The sequence below is a fragment of the Hyaena hyaena genome, unplaced genomic scaffold, assembly GCF_003009895.1.
Source record: "Hyaena hyaena isolate Hyena2069 unplaced genomic scaffold, ASM300989v1 scaffold_66, whole genome shotgun sequence".
In the NCBI taxonomy this organism is placed as follows: Eukaryota; Metazoa; Chordata; class Mammalia; order Carnivora; family Hyaenidae; genus Hyaena; species Hyaena hyaena.
Window position 1 is genome coordinate 2,668,481 of NW_024080696.1, and position 21,418 is coordinate 2,689,898.

A 21,418-nucleotide genomic window follows, 5' to 3' on the forward strand; every position below is an offset into this window, starting at 1 on the left:
TCTTTGGTTAAATACCCAGTAGTGGAATTACTAGATCATATGGTACTTCTATTTTTAATTTTTTGAGGAATCTCTATAATGTTTTACTAGATTGGTTTTTATAGATATTAATTCTTGTGCACAGTAATGTTCTACATAGGTGCATAGTAAATATTTGAAAATAATAATGAGTTAATGTTTTTGTTTTTTGTTTTGGCTTTAGCACTCAGGGTCCTTTAAGGGGCCTAGTTTTACTGTTTTGCCGTCAATAGAAAGATGGCATTGTGGTATGGCGGGGATGAAAGAAATGAGCCTATGTTATAATGTTTTTTAAGGCAAATTTTATGTGACCGTTATCTAAATTCTTCTTTGTAAGAAGTAGAATCAGAATTGTGAATGTTATGGTTGTAGAGTCTCAAAATCTCAGACCAGTATGAATTTTGATGTCTATCTATTTTTCTTTTTTGAAGTTTAATTTGCATAGCATAAAATGGATCCATTTTAAATGTATAATTCATAAGTTAGTAAATTTACTGCGTTTTGAGACCCCATAATCCAGTTTTATATTTCTACCATCATAGAAGAATGGATCTCTTTCGCCCCTTTACAATATATTTCTGATGCTACCTCCTGCTCCAGGCAACTACTAATTTTCTTTCTAGGGGAGTAGAGGGGGGAAAGGGAAGATTTGTCTTTTCAGCACGTTCATATAAATGGACTCTTCTTTAACTTTGCATTGTTTTCAGGTTCATCCGTGTTATAACCTATGTTAGTAGTTTGTTCCTTTTTATTCCTAAGAGTATTCCATTATATAGTTATACCGTATTTTTATCCACTCACCACTTGATGGTATTTGTGTTGTTTATACTTTAATGAAGTAGAATGCCACCATGAATATTTGCATGGGATTTTTTTAATGCATTTTGTGCATTTTTAAAACAAATGCCATAATGCGGCATAAGTGGATAAAATGATTTTTTTTCTTTTGATCAGAAATATTGTTCCATTACACAGGAATTTGGATAATGAGTCATTTAAAAGTTCATGGTAGGAAATTATTAACTAATGTGAAAGTTCAGCACAGGAGGTAACTTTTTTCCTTTTTAAAAGGACATTGAAGAACACAAAGTAGATATATAAGCCTTTTCTAATCTTAATTCTCCAATTTTTATGTCTTTTAGTGTCCTTGAAGTGGAAAAGTCCCTGGTATTAGCTGAAAAAGGCAGTGTAGAGGACAAGGATAATGAGGTAGAGCTTTTGACTGCTGGAAAAAAATTCCGTATCTTAGCAACCATGAACCCTGGGGGCGACTTTGGAAAAAAGGAGGTAAAATTGTGTTCCTGAAGCATAATTTTTTTTTCCAGTTTTTGACCTCAGCTCATTGGTAGCTATAAATATATGTAAAAATGCATTTGGAATTTTATATTGGGTAAAAATTTAAAACCTAGAAAAATATTTTAGAATTATTACAAAGTTGAGAAAGTCTGACAAAAACATTTCCTCATTTTAACATCTCACTGCGTGTATATATCTGAAATTTCATTGTTTCGGTCCCTTTGCCCACTCCAGCCCTTTATATACGTTACCGTAACAAATTCTCACAAGAACTCTGTAGGAAAGTTATTTTTTCTACTTTCGTGGATGAGAAAAGATGAAACTGAAGTTTATCTTATTTTTAAAAGTTTATTTATTTTGAGAGAGAGAGAGCACCAGCAGGGGAGAGGCAGAGAGAGAGAATCCCCAGAAGGCTGTACTCAACACAGAGATTGATCTCATGACAGTGCTATTACAACTTAGCTGATACCAGGAGTGAGATGCTCAACTAACTGAGCCACCCACTGCTCCGAAACTGAAATTTAATCTTTTTGATTTAATCTTAAGCTCTGCTTCTGGAGTCTTCTTTCTTAAACGCGAGTGTGGCTTTGAGTGCTTTTAAAGTGACTTACAGCCAGGAACTCTTCTGGTTTTGCAGGTGGAGCATATCTGTTCTCCATAGGATTTATGTGAGTGGGTTACACTTAGACTATTTTTAAAGGAACGAGTGGAAAGCGGTTCCATTTGTTCAGGAGGTAGTGTTAGGATCCAGCCAGGATCCAATACCTTGAACACCCCATTGCTTTCAGGGTCATGAAGCCTCTCAGTGGAGAAGTCTGCTTGTGTGTGGATTCTGGTCTGTTAGAGTTAGGAAAAGGTCAGGGATGATGAGAACAGGGGTTGATTGTGAACGAAAGTAGTTAAAATTCTTGGAACATTAAAAAAAAAAAAAAATGGGGCGCCTGGGTGGCTTAGTCGGTTAAGTGTCTGACTTTCACTTAGGTCATGACCTACAGTTCATGGGTTCAAGCCCCGCGTCGGGCTCTGTGCTGACTACCAGCTCAGAGCCTGGAGCCTGTTTCAGAGTCTGTGACTCCCTCTCTTTCTGACCCTCCCCTGCTCACGCTGTCTCTCTCTCTCTCCTGGAAATAAATAAGTAAATAAAAATTTTAAATTCTTGGTAACTTCGTGGGTAGCCCTGAAATATAAACATGATATTTTGGGCCTGATTTTCCTATGTAGTATAATAACAAAGATTATTACTGTGCATCTTGAAATGTTCTTAGGAGAAGAAATAAAGTATATCACAGTTTCAAGCATAATACGAAAACTGGTTCCTGGGGCACCTGGGTGGCTGTCATTTAAGCGTCCGACTTCAGCTTATGACCTCACGATTTGAGAGTGAGCCCTGTGTTGGGTTCTGTGCTGATAGCTCAGAGCCTGGAGGCTGCTTTGGATTCTGTGTCTCCCTCTCTCTCTGCCCCATCCCATGCTCACTCACACTTTGTTTCTCTCTCAAAATTAAATAAACAACATCAAAAAAAATTAAAACAACAACAACTTGTTCTTTGACAAGTGGAAATCACATAGATCTCATTTTGATGTTGTGTGTGTTAAGGTTAGCTTAAGTTAGGATAGCTTAAGTTTTTCTTAGAAAAAGATTGCCAACTTTTACCTAAGGGAAAGTTCTTTTTTTGTATTTGCACGCCTAGCAAGCAGATTGAAGTGGGATGCGGAAGACCAGCAGCACTGTTTGTCTAGGATGGCCACAGGGAACATATTCCCTGGGTCTTGATTGAGCTGCTCCTGGGTATAGGCATTGTTCCTGGTCCTGTTGCTGTAGGCCAGATAGATGGATGGAGCTTATCAAGTAAAAGGAAAGCAATGATAAACTAGTAGTTATGTACATACGCGGCATTGTAAGTGCTTATTAATAGGGGAAGGGTAAGAGGAATCATATTGAGAGCAAATGCCGTAAGACTGGAAGAACTAACAATTCTTTGTTATACAAGAGGTAAAATACGTACCTCCTTACTAATTTACTGTTCCTCTTTGAGCCACATAGAAGATGTTTTCTGTGACTTCAGAGAGCTCTCCCCTCCCCTATCACACATTAACATTTATTTTCTCTAAATCATTGGTTATGTAACTGAAGTTAAAGGAACAACCTTTGCTTAGGGGAAAGTTTGGGAATCACCCACTGGGGCTGTAATTCAGCTTACACTGTTTACTCTATAAAACCTTGAAGGTCTGTATGTCTGTAATGAAAGTGAGGGGAATATGGTGGTCTTGGGAGGATGTGGTGGAGATTAATGAGATGACATTTTGGAAGGAGTCAGGATAAAGTAGATCTTTAATAAATTGTACCTACTAGTAAAAGTAATAAAAGGAGCATTTGGTATTTGTTAGACAGCTAACATTTCTTCAAAAGATTTGTTCTCTAACTTTCCTCATGAGTATCCATTCACATTGAAATTTTTGTTTCTTATAGTTGTCTCCTGCCTTAAGAAACAGGTTTACAGAAATATGGTGTCCACAAAGCACAGGTCGTGAAGATTTAATTCAGATTATCAGCCATAATCTTCATCCAGGATTGTCTCTGGGCAAAATAGATCATAAAGGTGAGTTTTTTCAGGTGGTCCAGGTGGTGATGGTGGTTACGAGGTAGAGGGGGTATGTGCTGGGAGTGAGAGGTGTGGTATATAGAACGTTAGCAGTGTGTGTATGTGTGTGTATATATATATATACTACTTCCACTATATATATGTATTATAACTACTTCCAAACAACTACTTTTTACTTCCGTGTGTCTTAGGGGCTGACATAGCTGAGGTGATGCTGGATTTCATTGAATGGCTGACCCACCAGGAATTTGGCCGAAGGTGTGTGGTCAGTATCAGAGATATCCTGTCCTGGGTTAACTTCATGAACACGATGGGGGAGGAAGCTGCTTTGAAACGGCCAGAGACCATCTCCACTGTGACATCTTTTGTTCATGCTGCATGCTTGGTGTACATAGATGGAATAGGTTCAGGTATGTTGTCTGTTAGCTGGTGTGGGGATGGCGAGGCTGGGGTAGTGGGGAGTAAGAAATGGAATAAACACAGATCTCCAACTTCTGACCCAGATACTTTGTAAAATCACTTAACTCTAGCATTTCCAGGACCCAGAATAGACTTTCTTTCCTTTCTACTCTTTTTGAGAGGTGGTTGGTATAAAAAGGCTGAGACTTCATATTGCTTATAGTCTAGGGATTTAGTAAACGAGAAGGGATTATGAAGAAAAAGAAGACTGTTGGAAATGTCCTTGCTCCTAAAGGACTGGACAGTTCTTAGCATGAATGGTCATTTATAGTGAATGGGCATGAATTCTTTGTTTTTTTTTTGTTTTTAAGTTTACTATAATTTTTAAAATTTCACTATTTGAGTTCTGTTTTTTCAGCAGTGATGATTCTAGATATAAACCAACATGATCACTAGTCCCACATTAGTTACTCCTTCCTCCAGGCCGATTTTTCATGGAGTGCATATGTTTTACTGAACAAGCTGCTGCTGATCTGTAAATTACTGGGCTGTGAGAGGCCAGACCTTTTGCCTTTGGACTGTTCACCATAGCAGTCGTGTTTTGGATATACTTCGGCTAAGGCCTAATTTCCCCTAGAAACTGCCCAGGAGCTCCTGATATGTATGTAGTTTGGAAGCTTGGTGTCATGCTGTTATTTGATGGCCTGATCCTCTCTCTTTTAGGGGTGACTTCCTCAGGGTTTGGTACGGCCCTCTTGGCTCGCAAAGAATGTCTGAAATTCCTAATCAAGAAACTTTCCAAAATAGTGCGACTTACAGACTGTCAGAAAAATGAATTGAAGATTTATGACAGACTCAAGGCCAAAGAATTTACTGGAATAGATAACCTTTGGGGAATTCATCCATTTTTTATACCAAGGGGTAAGAGTAATTTTAAATAAATGAAGTTTCTCTTCTCGTAGATTATAGGTACTTGACTTTATTGCGACTTTTAGTGTATCCTATTCTGATTATTTTTAAACTAGTTATCTGAATTAGAATCTGACTTGACATAACCAACTATAATTGCATGAATGATTAAAAAATATATAACTGGCATGTAAAAATAGGGGAAAGTATAGTCTTTATGAAGAAAATGTCTTGTGAAATGTATTTTTTATTTGGTGCTTAAAACAAGAGCTTTCTTAAAGTTATAATTCAGCCCAGGATGTATCAACTATAGACCCTCATCACTGCTTACAAAAACAGTTTTGTAATCGTTGAGGAATTGGGTCACTCATCTTCCTGTCCCTGTCACCTGACATGTAGCCTAGCAATCTTAAGCAGTCAGAAAATGTCTGTTGATTGAGTGAATGGATGAATGAATGAATGATTAAGATTATTGATTGTCTAGCAGGGTCATCTGTGTCTTCTCCCTCCCTCTCTCCCTCCCTCCATCAATAATTGTTGAGTGTCTGAAATGCACAGAGGTAGAGTGACACTTACTAGTGGTTCATTGGTGAACAAAACCAGCCCAGGTACCTGACTTAATGCAATATTGCCCTTTTCTCTCTCTCTCTTTAGTACTGATCTTCAACCCTGATGGTACATAAATGATCTAAGTTCCCTAACTCACTGTGATAGTATTTAGTTCTCTCACGTAGGATCTGTATGTTAGTGGCCTGGGACTGGAGTGGTCCTTGCTTCTGCTTCCCTAGCTGAGGTATAGTAGGTGTTTTCCTAGCCCTTCAAACTGGTATATGAAAAGTTTCTTCCAGGAGACATAGTAGTACAGATGTTAAGCCCTATAAAACTATTATTAGTCTGTGTGCATTATAGCTACATCTACATTATGGGTTAAAGATTCATCCTGAATTGTCCTAGTGACCTAACAACGTTGGGTGAAATTACTTATATAGAACCATGTAGCCTATACACCTAGCATACACTTGATTTTTTGGAAGATACCTATTTATAAAGGTAAATTGTACAAGTACTTATAGTAATCCCCAGTGTAGGTTGTGAAAGGAAAAGTGTGCTTACAGTTAGAGCTATGTATGTATGCATAGACCTAAGTATATGTATAGGTGTACGAGCCGGAGAGATCTGAGTAATAGGCCTAGTTGAATATGTGGTGTGCTGCTGGGTATTGGTTTAAAGCATTTTATGGATCTAATAGTGGGAAAATGTTGAAATAGGGTTGAGCATTTTCTTTTATGTATGTATGTATGTATGTTTTATTTATTTGTGAGAGAGAGCGAGAGAGAGAGAGACAGTGTGAACAGGGGAGGGTCAGAGAAAGAGGGAGGCACAGAATCTGAAACAGGCTCCAGGCTCTGAGCTGTCAGCACAGAGCCCGATGCGGGGCTTGAACCCACGAACCGTGAGATCATGACCTGAGCTGAAGTCAGACGCTTAACCGACTGAGCCACCCAGGCACTCTGGGTTGAGCATTTTCACCACAGTTGGTACTTCACTGACTGAAAGTCTATTTGGTAGGCTCTTAAAATCTTGTCTTGATATGTTGATTGTTGATGTTCATCTTCTATGTGGCTTTTCTTTTCTCTATTTAAGGACCGGTCCTTCACAGGAATAATATTGCTGACTATGCACTCAGTGCAGGCACCACAGCTATGAATGCCCAGAGGCTCTTAAGAGCTACAAAATTAAACAAACCCATTCTTCTGGAGGGCTCCCCTGGTGTGGGCAAGACGAGTTTGGTGGCAGCATTAGCAAAGGCTTCAGGCAACATCCTTGTTCGAATCAACTTGTCAGAACAGACGGTAAGCTTAATCATTCTACAGCTGATGAGGATGAGTGTAGGGAGTAATGTTTGTATCTGCTTATAAAGTTTCTTATTCAGAAATAGTTAGGACATTGTCAGTACCTCATATTTCATGGTGGTAAAGACCACACCAGCATGACCTTCCAAACTAAGTCTCATTTTACATTCATTAATAGTTGGTATCTGTAATCTTGTTCTCTTTCAGATGGTTTATCCTAATTGGCTTTTGATAGTTATCCAATCAGTATTTATTATAACCTCCTTCATATTTGTCATTTCTTTTTTTTTTAATTTTTTAAATATTTTTAATGTCGTTTATTTTGAGAGACAGAAAGCGAGTGGGGGAGAGGCAGCGAGAGAGAGGGAGACACAGAATCTGAAACAGGATCCAGGCTCTGAGCTGTCAGCACAGAGCCCGATGTGGGGCTTGAACCCACAGACTGTGAGATCATGACCTGAGCCGAAGTCAGACTTTAACTGACTGAGCCACCCAAGCGCCCCTATTTTTGTCATTTCTAAAAGGGAAAATTTCATAGAAATAAAATGGCCTTTAAGCAGTCTTAGGAAATCATGAGACAAGAGGTGACAAATAGAGTTGACAAAGGAGACTGGACGTTGTTACTGGTCTTTGTTTTTTGTCTTTAAAGCTCACCAATTAATTTCCAAGTATAGCCACAGTTGACAGCTACTGATCTAGAGCTCCAGTTCCAATCGATTGATACTTACAGTATTGTGACAAAAAGGTTCTTGGGGGCATGTTTGGGCTCCTGGTACAGAGTGCTGTGTTGATTAGTTCTGTCGCGGGTATAAAAAGGAAAAGTAGCATAAAGCTCAAGAATTTATCAGGTTAGATTTAGGGTCTTGGGATCTAGTAAATTTTTTACTATAATGTTTTTCTCCTTTCTACCCCCTCTTAAAGGACATCACAGACCTGTTTGGAGCAGATCTACCTGTTGAAGGTGGCAAGGGAGGAGAGTTTGCCTGGCGGGATGGCCCCTTGCTGGCGGCTCTGAAGGCAGGCCATTGGGTTGTGTTGGATGAGGTGAGGGGTCTCTTGTTCCAAGGATGGGGTCACAGTGGGAAGAGCAATCATACATTTCATATTGCTAGGGCATATTGCAGTGGATGATCATGCTGTTTTGCTTGTAAAGACAGATTCTCTAATGAAGAAAAATCCTTCAGGGTCTCTTTTAAGAATGAGAAAAGTCACTTGTTACAAAGCACATATAGGAGCCCCTGTGTATACAAGCTAAAACCCCGGCTTTTGTAAGCCAGCTTCTAGAGAAAAACTATCTCTTACGTTGCTTTTCTTTCTTTCTTTTTTTATGTAATGTTTATTTATTTTTGAGACAGAGCGAGCAAGAGTGAGTGGGGAAGGGGGAGAGAGAGAGGAGACAGAGAATTGGAAGCAGGCTCAGAGCTGTCAGTACAGAGCCTAATTTGGGTCTCAAACTTAAGAATCATGAGATCATGACCTGAGCCAAAGACGGACCCTTAACTAACTGAGCCACCCAGGTATTCCTGTCTCTTAAGTTATCTTAAGGGACATATAAAAAACTGGTGAGAAAATGGTGAGTTGTACATGTAAATATTGGATAAATTAATGACTAGAATTATGAAGCCCCTCATGATACCTGTGATAAATGCTGAATCTTAGTGACTGACAGGCAGCTAGAGATATAGAAGAGTGATGCACAAAAATAAAAAATTTAAGGCTGTGGGCAAATGTGTCTGGTCCCAAGATTCAGACCACTTTGGATCTGAAGTTGGAGGGCAGACTGTGGGATTTCTTTAAAGCTGAAGTGCTTCTTACCATGGAGGAGATGTTACGGAGAGGGAGGTGACTTGTGGACCACCTTCCCACCTCTGTTTTTAGAAAAAGATGTCTAATCGTATTAAATTCTTTAGCCAACAAAAGAAAAAATGCCCAGTTTTAAAACTTAAGGCTTCACACAGTAATTCTACTGGGTGGAAACGCATGTAGGTATCCCCAGGCATTCCTGACTACAGTCACATTTAAGAGCAGCTTTTAGAACTTGACCTGTTTGGGAATATTTGGTGGAATTTGTGCTTTTGAGTGTTTATATAAACATGACACTTGAAACTGGTAGAATATAGTCTTTTTTCTTTCCCTTTGCATTTTACTGATTCTACATTTACCTAGTTGAGTTTTTCCATGTTATCTAAAAACTATCACACTTCACATCCCTGAGCTCTGAACTCGCATCTGAAGACCTCCATTCAGCTCTTTTCATTTTTGGCACAGAAATTCCTGTATTTGTTCTTTTTCACAAAAAAACTGTTAGTGAAAGTTAGGTCGATCTACTTATGTGGTTTATATCATGATTTTGAAGCCCATTTGGAGATTTCATTCAGTATTTGATCTGGTAAAGATACTTTTTGTGTAGAGAGCGGTCTTCATCTTTAAAGATTGCAGAGTGCAAAAGTGAGATCTGTGTGTTGGCACATTTTTTTTTTTTTTTGGGTCAGCTGTGATTTACAGGGGGTTCCATATAGGTGAATACAGTAGATACAGTGTAATTTTAGAGAAGATTTTTAAATTTTTAAATTCTTAAAAAATTCAGTTTGGGTATTTATTCAAGTTACTTAAGTTACTGATAATTCATATACTTCAATGTCTCTACCACATATGTATGAAATAATAAGATGAACATACTTGGCTTCCTCCTCCTGAAGATAACACTATTCTACATTGTGCATATTATTCCTTTGCTTTTTGTTATACAGTATATGTAATAAACATGTGCACTTTCTTCAAATAGCTCAACCTGGCTTCTCAGTCTGTATTGGAAGGACTCAATGCTTGTTTTGATCACCGAGGAGAAATTTATGTTCCTGAGTTAGGAATGAGCTTTCAAGTACAACATGAAAAGACGAAGATTTTTGGGTGTCAAAATCCTTTTAGACAAGGAGGTGGGAGAAAGGGCTTGCCGAGGTCTTTTCTTAACAGATTCACTCAGGTAAGATTTTCTGTTTCCATGGAGACCAAAGGTGGAGTGTTGAGTATGATAAGACTGCCGGCACATAGCTATTAGGATGCTCATTATAAGAATGAGAGAGCATTGGTTTAATGATGTTTATCAATTCCATGTCTTTTTATGAAAAATACTAATGTGATCAGTTCCCATCATCAGTTCCCTTCTGGCGTGAGTCCCTTTGTTTTAAATCCCAGAGGACCTGGTATGTTATCAGTTAGTGGCGAGTAAGGTCACTATTCCTCTAGGGTCTCTGTTACTGTGCTCACGATAAAGGCCAGTATTTGACCTTTCTAGGTGTCTATGTGATGTATTAAAACATTGACATTTAAAAAAAATTTTTTTTAACTTTTATTTTTGAGAGACAGAGACAAAGCAGGAGCTGGGGAGCGACAGAAAGAGAGGGATACACAGAATCAGAAGCAGGCTCTAGGCCTGTCAGTACAGGGCCCAATACAGGGTTCAAAGCCACAAATCATGAAGTCATGACCTGAGCCAGAGTCGGAAACGAAACTGACTAAGCCACCCAGGCACCCCAAAACATTGAAATTTCTTATGATGAAATTAATGCATTGTAGTTAAAGAAAGGGAAAAAGGAAACTACTATGAAAAGTGAAATCCAGTATTCTTCATACAAGGGTCAGTCATTAACGTTTGGTGTCTTTTCTTACTGCCTTTATTCTCATTTACAGAGGTAGGAGTTGTGTGTACATATGCTTACTTGTTTTAACATTTACTTGCCAGATTTTGACTAGTCTAGAGGTTTGGAAATGGCTCTAGATGTTAGCTTTCTTTAATGTCCGTTTCTGTTGACAATTAAGAATTTCTTATTTTTTCAGGGGCGCCTGGGTGGCTTAGTTGGTTAAGCGTCCGACTTTCACTTAGGTCATGATCTCGCGGTTCGTGGGTTCGGGCCCCGCGTCGGGCTCTGTGCTGACTGCCAGCTCAGAGACTGGAGCCTGTTTCAGTCTGTGACTCCCTCTCTCTCTGACCCTCCCCTGCTCACACTGTCTCTCTCTCTCTATCCTAGAAATAAATAAAACATTTAAAAAAAAAAAAAAAAAAAATTCTTATTTTTTCAGAATAATATATCATGAAAAATTTCAAATATATTGAAAAGTTGAAGGGATTTTGAAGTAACTACTCAAATGCCCTACCATCTAGAGTTTTGAGGACATTATCACATAATGATAGGAAATTTAAGAAACAAATATAGTTAAAAAATATACTTTAAAAAAGTTTTGTCTTTTTTTTTTTTTTTATTTCAGTAGAGTGGGGCTAACACCACCACCAACACCTCTGTATAAAATGTTTAAAATATGTGATTCTATATCCTAAAAATGCAAGAAAAAAGATTTCTGTAACTGAATTTTTATATATAACTAAACTGAGGTTTGATACTTTGGTATTAAATAAAAACTTTGCATCATAAGTGGTAGTCATTTCTGATATTTGATGAAGAGACGCTATAGCTTTGCTTCATGTTATTTTTGGATTCTGTAGGTCTTTGTTGATCCCCTTACAGTAATTGACATGGAATTCATTGCCAGTACTCTGTTTCCAGCCATTGACAAAAATATTATTAAGAAGATGGTTGCTTTCAACAACCAAGTAAGTACCTACTTGTATTAATTGTTCTTTGTTTTGATGGATGTAATTGAACTGTCTTTATTTCATCATGGGACACTGTCAAATTTACCAATTTTTCTAAAATGAATCACATTGAATTATTCCAGTTTCTAGTGGATTAAACCACTCATCGGAGGATTATAGTAATTCAGATCTATTGTGTATATCAATTTAATGCTTACAGAGTATTCCTGATTTAGATGTCTGGGTTGGGCAAAGGAGACATTTGTATCAAACCTGCTAATTCCTATTTCAGATTATGCATGCATTTGTAGTATATTGATAGTACTTAATACAGTGCCTACCAGTGGGACATGTTTCCCAGTAATAGTGTTTTCCTTTTAGATTGATCATGAAGTGACTGTTGAAAAAAAATGGGGGCAAAAAGGAGGACCCTGGGAATTCAACCTTCGGGACCTTTTCCGCTGGTGTCAGTTGATGCTAGTTGACCAGTCCCCTGGGTGTTATGATCCTGGTCAGCATGTGTTTTTGGTATATGGTGAAAGAATGAGAACTAAGGAAGACAAGGAAATGGTGAGTTTCACCTTGTTCTTTGTGTTTCTTTCCATCTGAAAGTTGATTTTTTCCTAAGGGAGAAAAAGGGCACACTCACTAATAACATTCAACATGGTAAAGCTGCTTAGAATTAATAAATTAACTTTTTAATAAGAATTTTTTTAATGTTTATTTATTTTTGAGAGACAAACTGACAGAGCCCGAGCAGGGGAGGGACAGAGTGAGGAGACACAGAATCTGAAGCAGGCTCCAGGCCCTAAGCTGTCAGCACAGAGCCCAACGCAGGGCTTGAACCCATGAACATTGAATTCATGTTGTTAGCCAAATTCGGGTTCTTAACCAACTGAGCCACTCAGGAGCCCCTAATTAATTAAATTTTTAATGTTTATTTATTTTTGAGAGAGAGAAAGACAATCTGCAAGCAAGGGAAGGCTCAGGGAGAGGGAGAAGAAGAATCTGATGCAGGCTTCAGGCTCTGATCTGTCAGCACAGAGCCCGACATGGGTCCAACTCATAAACCATGAGATCATGACCTGGGCTGAAGTTGGCCACCTAACCCAATGAACCACGTAGTCTCCTCAAAGCTGCTTAAAATTTAAAAATTAAGGAGAGAGACTAAGCATTCACTGACTTAAAAGTCTCAGAGTGTACCTTTCTAGGTATCTGTATGATGTATTAGTTTACTTGTGAATGCACAATTTGCTTATCCATCTGAATTCCAGATATTGCAAACCTTTTTAAAACAGTATTGCGCCCCCACCCCCAGTAATAAAGAACTAGGTCTTCAGCATCTTTCTAGGCATAAAGGAGAGAAACAGGAGGAGATGGGTGCTACTTGGTAGAAGAGGAGGGTTTCCTGTTTTTTTTACAACTCTATTATATATAATTCATATACCATTAGCTAGTATTTTATTTTCTTCATTCACTTATTAAATTATAATGAACTTATTATGGCCAGACACTGGCCAGTTGTTGGATAATTGATGTTACTCAGATTGTATGTCACTGTAGAGTGTGAAAGATTTCCATCACTTCTCTAATTCAGTCATTGTAATTCACACACCAAGAAAAGTAAAAAAAAATAGTAATAGGAGACTTATAAAAGTTGGAAGAGTGAATAAATTCAGTCTGACTTTATAAAACTAAACCAACTACATTGTGAAAGCATTTGTAATTTTAATTTTGGTAGACTGTCAGGTAGATGAGATTATATTCTACCTTGGAGGGAAATACAAGGTCAGGGGCGCCTGGGTGGCTCAGTCAGTTAAGCGTCTGACTTCAGCTCAGGTCATGATCTCATGGTTCATGGGTTCGAGGCCCTGCGTCGGGCTCTGTGCTGACAGCTAGCTCAGAGCCTGGAGACTGCCTTGGATTCTGTCTCTCTCTCTCTGTCTCTCTCTTTCTTTGTTTTTTAAATGATTTTATTATTTAAAAATTTTTTTTTAATGTTTGTTTATTTTTGAGAGACAGAGAGTGAGCAGGGGAGGGGCAGAGAGAGAAGAAGACACAGAGTCGAAGCAGGCTCCAGGCTCTGAGCTGTCCGCACAGAGCCCCAACGCGGGGCTTGAACTCAAGAACCGTGAGATCATGACCTGAGCCCAAGTCGATCGCTCAACCTACTGAAACACCCAGGCGCCCCATCTCCCTCTCTCTCTGATCTTCCCCTGCTCGCTCGCTCTCTCTCTCTCTCTCTCTCTCACACACTCTCTCTCTGTCTCTCTGTCTCTCAGAGATAAATAAAACATTAAAAAAAAAAAAATACAAGGTCAGAAATCACCTGGACCCAGGAATATGTGACCGTAGCACTATACTCCTAGTCAGTGTTTGGTACTGATAATGATTTTATCTTTACTGTTTTTTCCTAATGTTTCTCAAACTCTTATTAATTTTTTTAGTTGAGGTATAATTGACATATAACATTAGTTTTAGGTGTACAATACAATGATTCAATACTTGTGTGCATTGTGAAATGATCACTACAAGAAGGCTAGTTAACATCTGTCACCTTACGCAGCTACAAAAGACTTCATTCATTCAATCACTCATTCATTCATTGTTTATTGATATTTTTGAGAGAGAGAGCACACATGCATGCACTTTAGTGGGGTAAGGGCAGAGGGGGAAGGAGAGAAAGAATCTTAAGCAGGCTTCAAGCCCAGTGCTGAGCCTGAACATGAGATCATGACCTGAGCCAAAATCAAGAGTTGGACACTTAACTGAGCCACCCAGGCACCCCAAGACTTTTATCTTTTGATGACAACTTTTTAAATCTCTTCCCTTAGTAGTTTTCAAATACGTAATATGGTAATTTTATTTAAAAAATTACTTTAGCTCTTTATTCTATTATTTTTTAAACATATATTTATTTTTGAGAGAGAGACAAAGCACAAGCAGGGGAGGGGCAGAGAGAGGGAGACACAGAATCCGAAGCAGGCTCCGAACTCTGAGCTGTCAGCACAGAGCCTGACGTGGGGCTTGAACCCATGAATCGTGAGTTCATGACCTGAGCCAAAGTTGGCACTTAACCAACTGAGCCACCCAGGCACCCCTAGCTGATTATTTTTATTTTATTATTTTTTTTTTATTTCTAGGAGAGACAGAGACAGCGTGAGCAGGGGAGGGTCAGAGAGAGAGGGAGTCACAGACTCTGAAACAGGCTCCAGGCTCTGAACTGGCAGTCGGCACAGAGCCCGACGCGGGGCTCGAACCCCAGAACCGCGAGATCATGACCCAAGCGAAAGTTGGACGCTTAACCGACTAAGCCACCCAGGCGCCCCCTAGCTGATTATTTTTTAAAGTTTATTTATTTTTGAGAGCGAGAGAGAGCAGGGGAGAGGCAGAGAGAGACCGAGAGCAAAAATCCCAAATAGGCTGCATGTAGTCAAGTGCATAGCCCAGTACAGGGCTTGAACACACTAACTGTGAAATCATGACCTGAGCCAAAATCAAGAGTCAGATGTTTAACTGACTGATCCAGCCAGACACCCCTGTTTGTTTATTTTTGAGAGAGAGAGACAGAGCATGAGGTGGGGAGGGTGCAGAGGGAGAGGGAGACACAGAATCTGAAGCAGGCTCGAGGCTCTGGGCTGCAGAGCCCGATGTGGAGCTCACATTCACATGCAGTGAGATCATGACCTGATCCGAAGTCGTATGCTTAACCAACTGAGTTACCCAGGTACCCTACGTAATACAGTATTATATTAATTATAGTCACCATAGTGTACATTCTATTTCTAGGACTTATTTTATAATGTTAATTTTATGACTTTAGTCCAGTGTATGATGATTAATATGAGCGTTGCTGCTTTGTTAGAAGCATGTAGCTTTGTATACATATTTTGGGTGGCTAGAATTTTTCCTGCTGCTCTGGGCTAAGTTAGTGTATTTTACACATCCCCTTATCTTTCCTTCCTGCCTCAAATCCTCTTAAGAAGAAACCCAGCAAAGAAGTAAGGTTAATGGCAAGTTTTCTAACATATTTCTGGTAAGGGAGGGATAAATGAATGTAAATAATCAGAGGAGTAACTTTGATTGTCATTCTATGTAAATATTCATAAACCTAAAATGGTGTTTTGGGGTGACACGGGCTTCCAAGATTTTTTTTTTTTAGTGTTCATTTTTGAGAGAGAGAGAGAGAGATAACAGAGTGTGAGCAGGGAGGAGGCAGAGAGAGACCCACACACAGAGAATCTGAAGCAGGCTCCAGGCTCTGAGCTGTCAGCACAGAGCCTGTTGTGGGGCATGAACCCACAAATGGTGAGATCATGACCTGAGCCGAAGTCAGACACTTAAGTGACTGAGCCACCCAGACGCCCCATCACCTCAAGATTTAAAATCCATTACCATGGGGGCGCCTGGGTGGCTCAGTCGGTTAAGTGTCTGACTTCGGCTCAGGTCATGAATTCGCAGTTCATGGGTTTGAGCCCCGCATCGAGCTCTGTGCAGACAGCTCAGAGCCTGGAGCCTGCTTCAGATTCTGTGTCTCCCTCTCTCTCTGACCCTCCTCTACTCATGTTGTGTGTATCTCTCTCTCTCAGAAATAAAACATTACAAAAATAAAAATAAATAAAATCAATTACCATGAATAAGTCCTGTAGCTCTCATGAGTCTCCTTATCCATATTTATAGAGCAGAAACAATACCTATTTTGCAAAGGTATAAGGATCAGAAATAATCTGTTGAAACCACCTAATATAATGTTTAGCACGTTAGTAGATGCTTAAAAAATGGTCATTGTTCTTCATAATCTTTAGACTATTCTACTTTTTAGGTGGTATCTTGAATGATGAAAGCAGATTCATTTTTCATGTGTAGATTTGCCTTAGTATCCATAGCTTTAATTTATGGTACATTCTCGCTGGAATCCCAAATAGTTTGAGGTTAGGTCACTACTCTTTGAATTCCAGTTTGCTTTCATTTCCAAATTTAAATAAATGTAATCTATCCTTTTTATAAGAGAAAATTCAAAAGGATAAGGAAAACTCAGTGTTATGATCTCTGTTGCTGTTCATGTTTTCTAGAAGGTTTGGCTCAGAATTTGGTGGAATCATTTCTGTTTTGACTGTATTATTATCTTCATTTAGGTCATTGCTGTGTTCAAGGATGTGTTTAGTTCAAATTCCAGCCCATACATGGGAACCAGACTATTTCACATCACTCCCTATGATATTCAGGTGAGGCAAATAGGAGAATCCTCTATTCTTTTATAATTTTCTATGATTTCCTCTGCTCCCATTATTAGACACACGTGTGAAATCTCACTGGCATGTCTTTTTCAGCTGGGATACTCAGTCCTTTCCCGTGGCAGTTATATTCCTCTCCTGTCTTGCCGTCCCCTGTCACTCCTGCACCAATCATTACAGTCTCTGGAGTCAATTATGAAGTGTGTGCAGATGAGCTGGATGGTCATCCTTGTGGGACCAGCCTCTGTGGGCAAGACCAGTCTGGTGCAGCTCCTGGCACATCTTACTGGTCACACATTAAAGATCATGGCTATGAACAGTGCAATGGACACTACGGAGCTTCTAGGTGGATTTGAACAGGTAAACGGTCTGCCTTCACGTTTTCTGGCAAAACATCTATAATGCTATGGTCTGATTGATGGTCTTTTGTGTTGGTGAGTACAAATAGGAGTATTCTTTTTTTTAAGTAAGTTCTATACCCAACGTGGGACTCAAACTCATGACTTCAAGATCCAGAGTCATATGCTCTACCAGCAGAGCCAGCCAAGCCTTTCCCCACCCCCAACTCCTCCCCACCCACTTTTTTTTTTTTTTTTTTAATTTATAGGAGTATTTATTCGACTCTGGCCAGTGGCTATGATGAATTTTTGTGCTCTGGAAATTTCAGGTTGATCTTATACGGCCATGGAGGCAGCTGCTAGAAAAGGTGGAGGGCACTGTAAGGGCACTGTTAAGAGACAGCCTCCTTATCAGTGCTGAGGATGCAGAAGTAGTGCTGCGAGCCTGGAGTCATTTCCTTCTAACTTATAAGCCCAAGTGTCTTGGAGATGGTGGTAAAGGTATCACGATGGAGATTGTTAACAAGCTAGAAGCAGTATTATTGCTTATGCAGCGACTCAACAATAAAATCAACTCCTACTCCAAGACAGGTATGTGTGTTTGAATGTGTATCAGATACATAGTATTGTCCATATACTGTCCGTGTATAGGTAGTAATATATTTGTAATGTGATGTATGTAATTTTTTATTAATGTAATAGTTATTAATAAAACTTGAAAATCTTTATCTTAGAAAGGAAAATGAAGCTGATGTAACATAAATCGGAATTGATGATCCTAAACAAAGCGAAAGCAACAAAGAAATTGGTTAGTGAGTTTGATGGTTAATATTGTATGTGATCAGTATAATCAGCTATAATGGTTAATCATTTGCACCTGAAGCTGGTTGTATTTTTCTTGGCTTTTCTTTTTTTCTTAAGAGAAACTAAGTTCAGAATTTTATTTTTAATTTTTTAAATGTTTTTAATTATTTTTGAGAGAGAGTGAGGGGGGGCGGGGGCAGAGAGACAGTGAGACACAAAATCTGATGCAGGTTCCAAGCTCTGAGCTGTCAGCACAAAGCCTGACGCGAGGCTCAGACTCATGAACCATGAAATCATGACCTGAGTCAAGTCGGACACTCAACCAACTGAGCTACCCAGGCGCTTCTGAGAATTTTATTTCATTGTTTAAAGTTTATTTATTTATTTATTTTGAAAGAGAGAAAGTTGGTGTGCACATTCACACATACTTGAGCCTGTCTCGGGGAGGGGCAGAGACAGAGAAGGAGAGAGGGAATCCCAAGCAGGCTCCTCATGTCAACATGGAGTCTGATGTGAGGCTTGATTCCACAACTCTGGGGTCATAACCTGAGCTTAAATCAATAGTTGGATGCTTAACTGACTTGAGCCACTGAGGCAACCCAAGAAATTGAGCATTATATTTTTTAGTTTTTATATTTTTCTTTTTACATTTACTACAAAATTGAGTATTTTAAATAGGAGAATAGAAGTCTAGTTTGATTGTTAGGATGTGTTTATTAATTTTGAATAGGAAGTGAAAGAAATTCTGCAGATAACGTGGAAACTTCTCTCATTTTATGGTGCTCTTTCCTGGGTGGTGATGAGTCAATGCCCTTAGGGAAGATTAAAGGTTCATAGGTTGTGTCTGTCACTATGATTGTTATCCTATTTTTTCCAAAGCCTTTTGTAACTGGTTACAAAGTGATGCCTTAGGGATAAAGAAATGAGACTTAATTGTTCTAGCTCAGTGTATCCATGGCTGAGGGTCAAATAATTTACTTTCTTAGGCTAGGCAAGGGAATGATTTTGTTGGTTTGATTTGTCATTTCTGAATTTAAGCCCATCATTTGGATTTGAAATTCTGTACTCGTTCACTCAAATTAATTGTTAAAGATATTTAATGGAGTTATGCATTACTTTATATATATTTTAAAGATGGGTATTGTAAAACTCACCATTGCGCTATTCCTACTGGGAGGTAGCTCCTTTATTAAATATTTACATTTAAAGCATCACAACACCACCGCATTATAAGGAAAGATTATCCTCATTCTATGCTTGCAGAAATAGATGCTCATGGAGGTTAAGTAACATGCTCAGTGTCAAAGTTACAAAGTGACTAAACTGGCTTTGGATCTAATCTTCTGATTAGAAGTTCTTTTTTATAATAGCTCTTTTAACATCTTTGTTAATTTCATCATCTATGATCTCTGGGGCTGTTTTGTTGAGTTTTTTTTTCTCCTGGTTATGAGTTATGTTTTCTTTGTGTGTCAAGTAATTTTGATTGGATGCTGTAAATTTTTTTTTTTTTTACTGTTTTTAAATGTTTCATTTATTTCTGAGAGAGAAAAAGACAGCGTGAGCAGGGGAGGGTCAGAGAGAGAGAGGGAGACACAGAATCTGAAGCAGGCTCCAGGCTCTGAGCTAGCTGTCAGCACAGAGCCTGACATGGGGCTCGAACCCACAAACCGTGAGATCATGACCTAAGCCGAAGTTGGATGCTTAACTGACTGAGCCACCCAGGTGTCCCTAGATGCTGTAAATTTTGAATTAATGCTTATTGCTGCATTTTTGTTAGTTGCTCCTTGAATAACATGGGTTTGAGTTGCATGGGTCCACTTACATGTGAATTTTTTCCAATAAGTACTTGTACAGCACTGTTAGTGTATTTTCCTTATAATTGTCTTTAGCTTACATTAGTGTAAGAATATGGTATATAATATACAAAGTACATAACATACTAATTGTTATTCTTAAGCCTTCTGGTCAACAGTAGGGTATTAGTAGTTATGTTTCTGGAGAGTCAAAAGTTATATGTGGATTTTTGACTGCTTGGAGGAGGGGTTGGCACCTCTATCCTTTGTCATTCAAGGGTTAACGATATTTCTTTAAACACTTTTGTTGGACTGGGCCACCTGGGTGGCTCAGTTGATTAAGCATCTGACTTTGGCTTAGGTCATGATCTCATGGTTTATGAGATCAAACCCAGCATCAGGTTCTGTGCCGAGAGTGCAGAGCCTGCTTTAGATCCTCTGTCTCCCTCTCTCTCTCTCTGCCGCTTCCTTGCTGTGCTTGCTCGTGCCCTCTCCCTCCCTCCCTACCCCCTCAAATAAATAAACATTAAAAAATAAAGAATTTTGGGGGCGCCTGGGTGGTTTAGTCGGTTAAGCGTCTGACTTTCGCTTAGGTCATGATCTCGCGGTTCGTGGGTTCGAGCCCCGCGTCGGGCTCTGTGCTGACTGCCAGCTCAGAGCCTGGAGCCTGTTTTNNCATGCCGTCTCTCTCTCTCCTAGAAATAAATAAAAATATAAAAAAAAAAAAAAAAAGAATTTTGGACTTTGTGGTAGGCAGTTAAATTGCTTATGGATTATTTTGATCTTATATTTTTATTTGACCTATTTAGACTAAAAAAAAAAACCCTCAAAACAAACATTTCATCCATTTCTTTTCCCAGCTCCCTCAACCTCCAGCCTGTTCTCTGTATCTATAGGTTTGGTCTTTATCCACATATAAGAGAGATCATATGATATTTGTCTTGCTCTCATTTATTTCACTTAGCATAATGCCCTTGTAAGTCCATCCATGTCACAGATGGCAAGATTTCATTCTTTCTTACGGCTAAATAATATTCCATTGTGTATGTATAGATATCTATACACACACACACAACAATTTCTTTATCCATTTATCTGTGGAAAGACAATTAGGCTGTTTCCATATCTTCGCTATTATAAACAATCCTGCAGTAAACATGGTGGTGCATATACCGTTTCAAGTTAACGACTTCATTTCAATACTCAGAAGTGGAATTGCTGGATCATATGGTAGTTCCATTTTTAATTTTTTGAGGAGCTTCTATACCGTTTTCCTCGGTAGTTCCACGAATTTACATTCTCACCAGTAGTGGACAAGGGTTCCCTTTTCTCCACATGCTTATGAGCACTTGTTATTTCTTATTGATAATAGCCATTCTGACAGGTGTGAGGTGATAGCCGCTTCTGGTTTGGATCTGTATTTACCTGAATAATTAATAATGTTGAGCATCTTTTCATGTACCTGTTGGCTATCTAAAAGTCTTTGAAGGGATGCCTAGGTGGCACAATCCATTAAACGTCTGTTCACGCTCCACATCGGGCTATGTGCTGACATCTCAGAGCCTGGAACCTACTTTAGA

The 21,418-nt window shown here is 39.0% G+C and overlaps 1 protein-coding gene across 1 annotated transcript in view; it reads left to right on the forward strand.

Moving 5' to 3' along the window:
* MDN1 (midasin AAA ATPase 1) overlaps window positions 1-21,418 on the forward strand; it is a 170,583-nt gene that overhangs the window by 72,756 nt on the left and 76,409 nt on the right. The window contains 12 exon segments of the mRNA XM_039232166.1: window positions 1,161-1,305; window positions 3,785-3,914; window positions 4,109-4,327; window positions 5,040-5,237; window positions 6,870-7,078; window positions 8,000-8,122; window positions 9,864-10,061; window positions 11,580-11,687; window positions 12,051-12,239; window positions 16,805-16,894; window positions 17,000-17,263; window positions 17,571-17,832. Coding sequence (XP_039088097.1) covers window positions 1,161-1,305; window positions 3,785-3,914; window positions 4,109-4,327; window positions 5,040-5,237; window positions 6,870-7,078; window positions 8,000-8,122; window positions 9,864-10,061; window positions 11,580-11,687; window positions 12,051-12,239; window positions 16,805-16,894; window positions 17,000-17,263; window positions 17,571-17,832 — 2,135 coding nt within the window.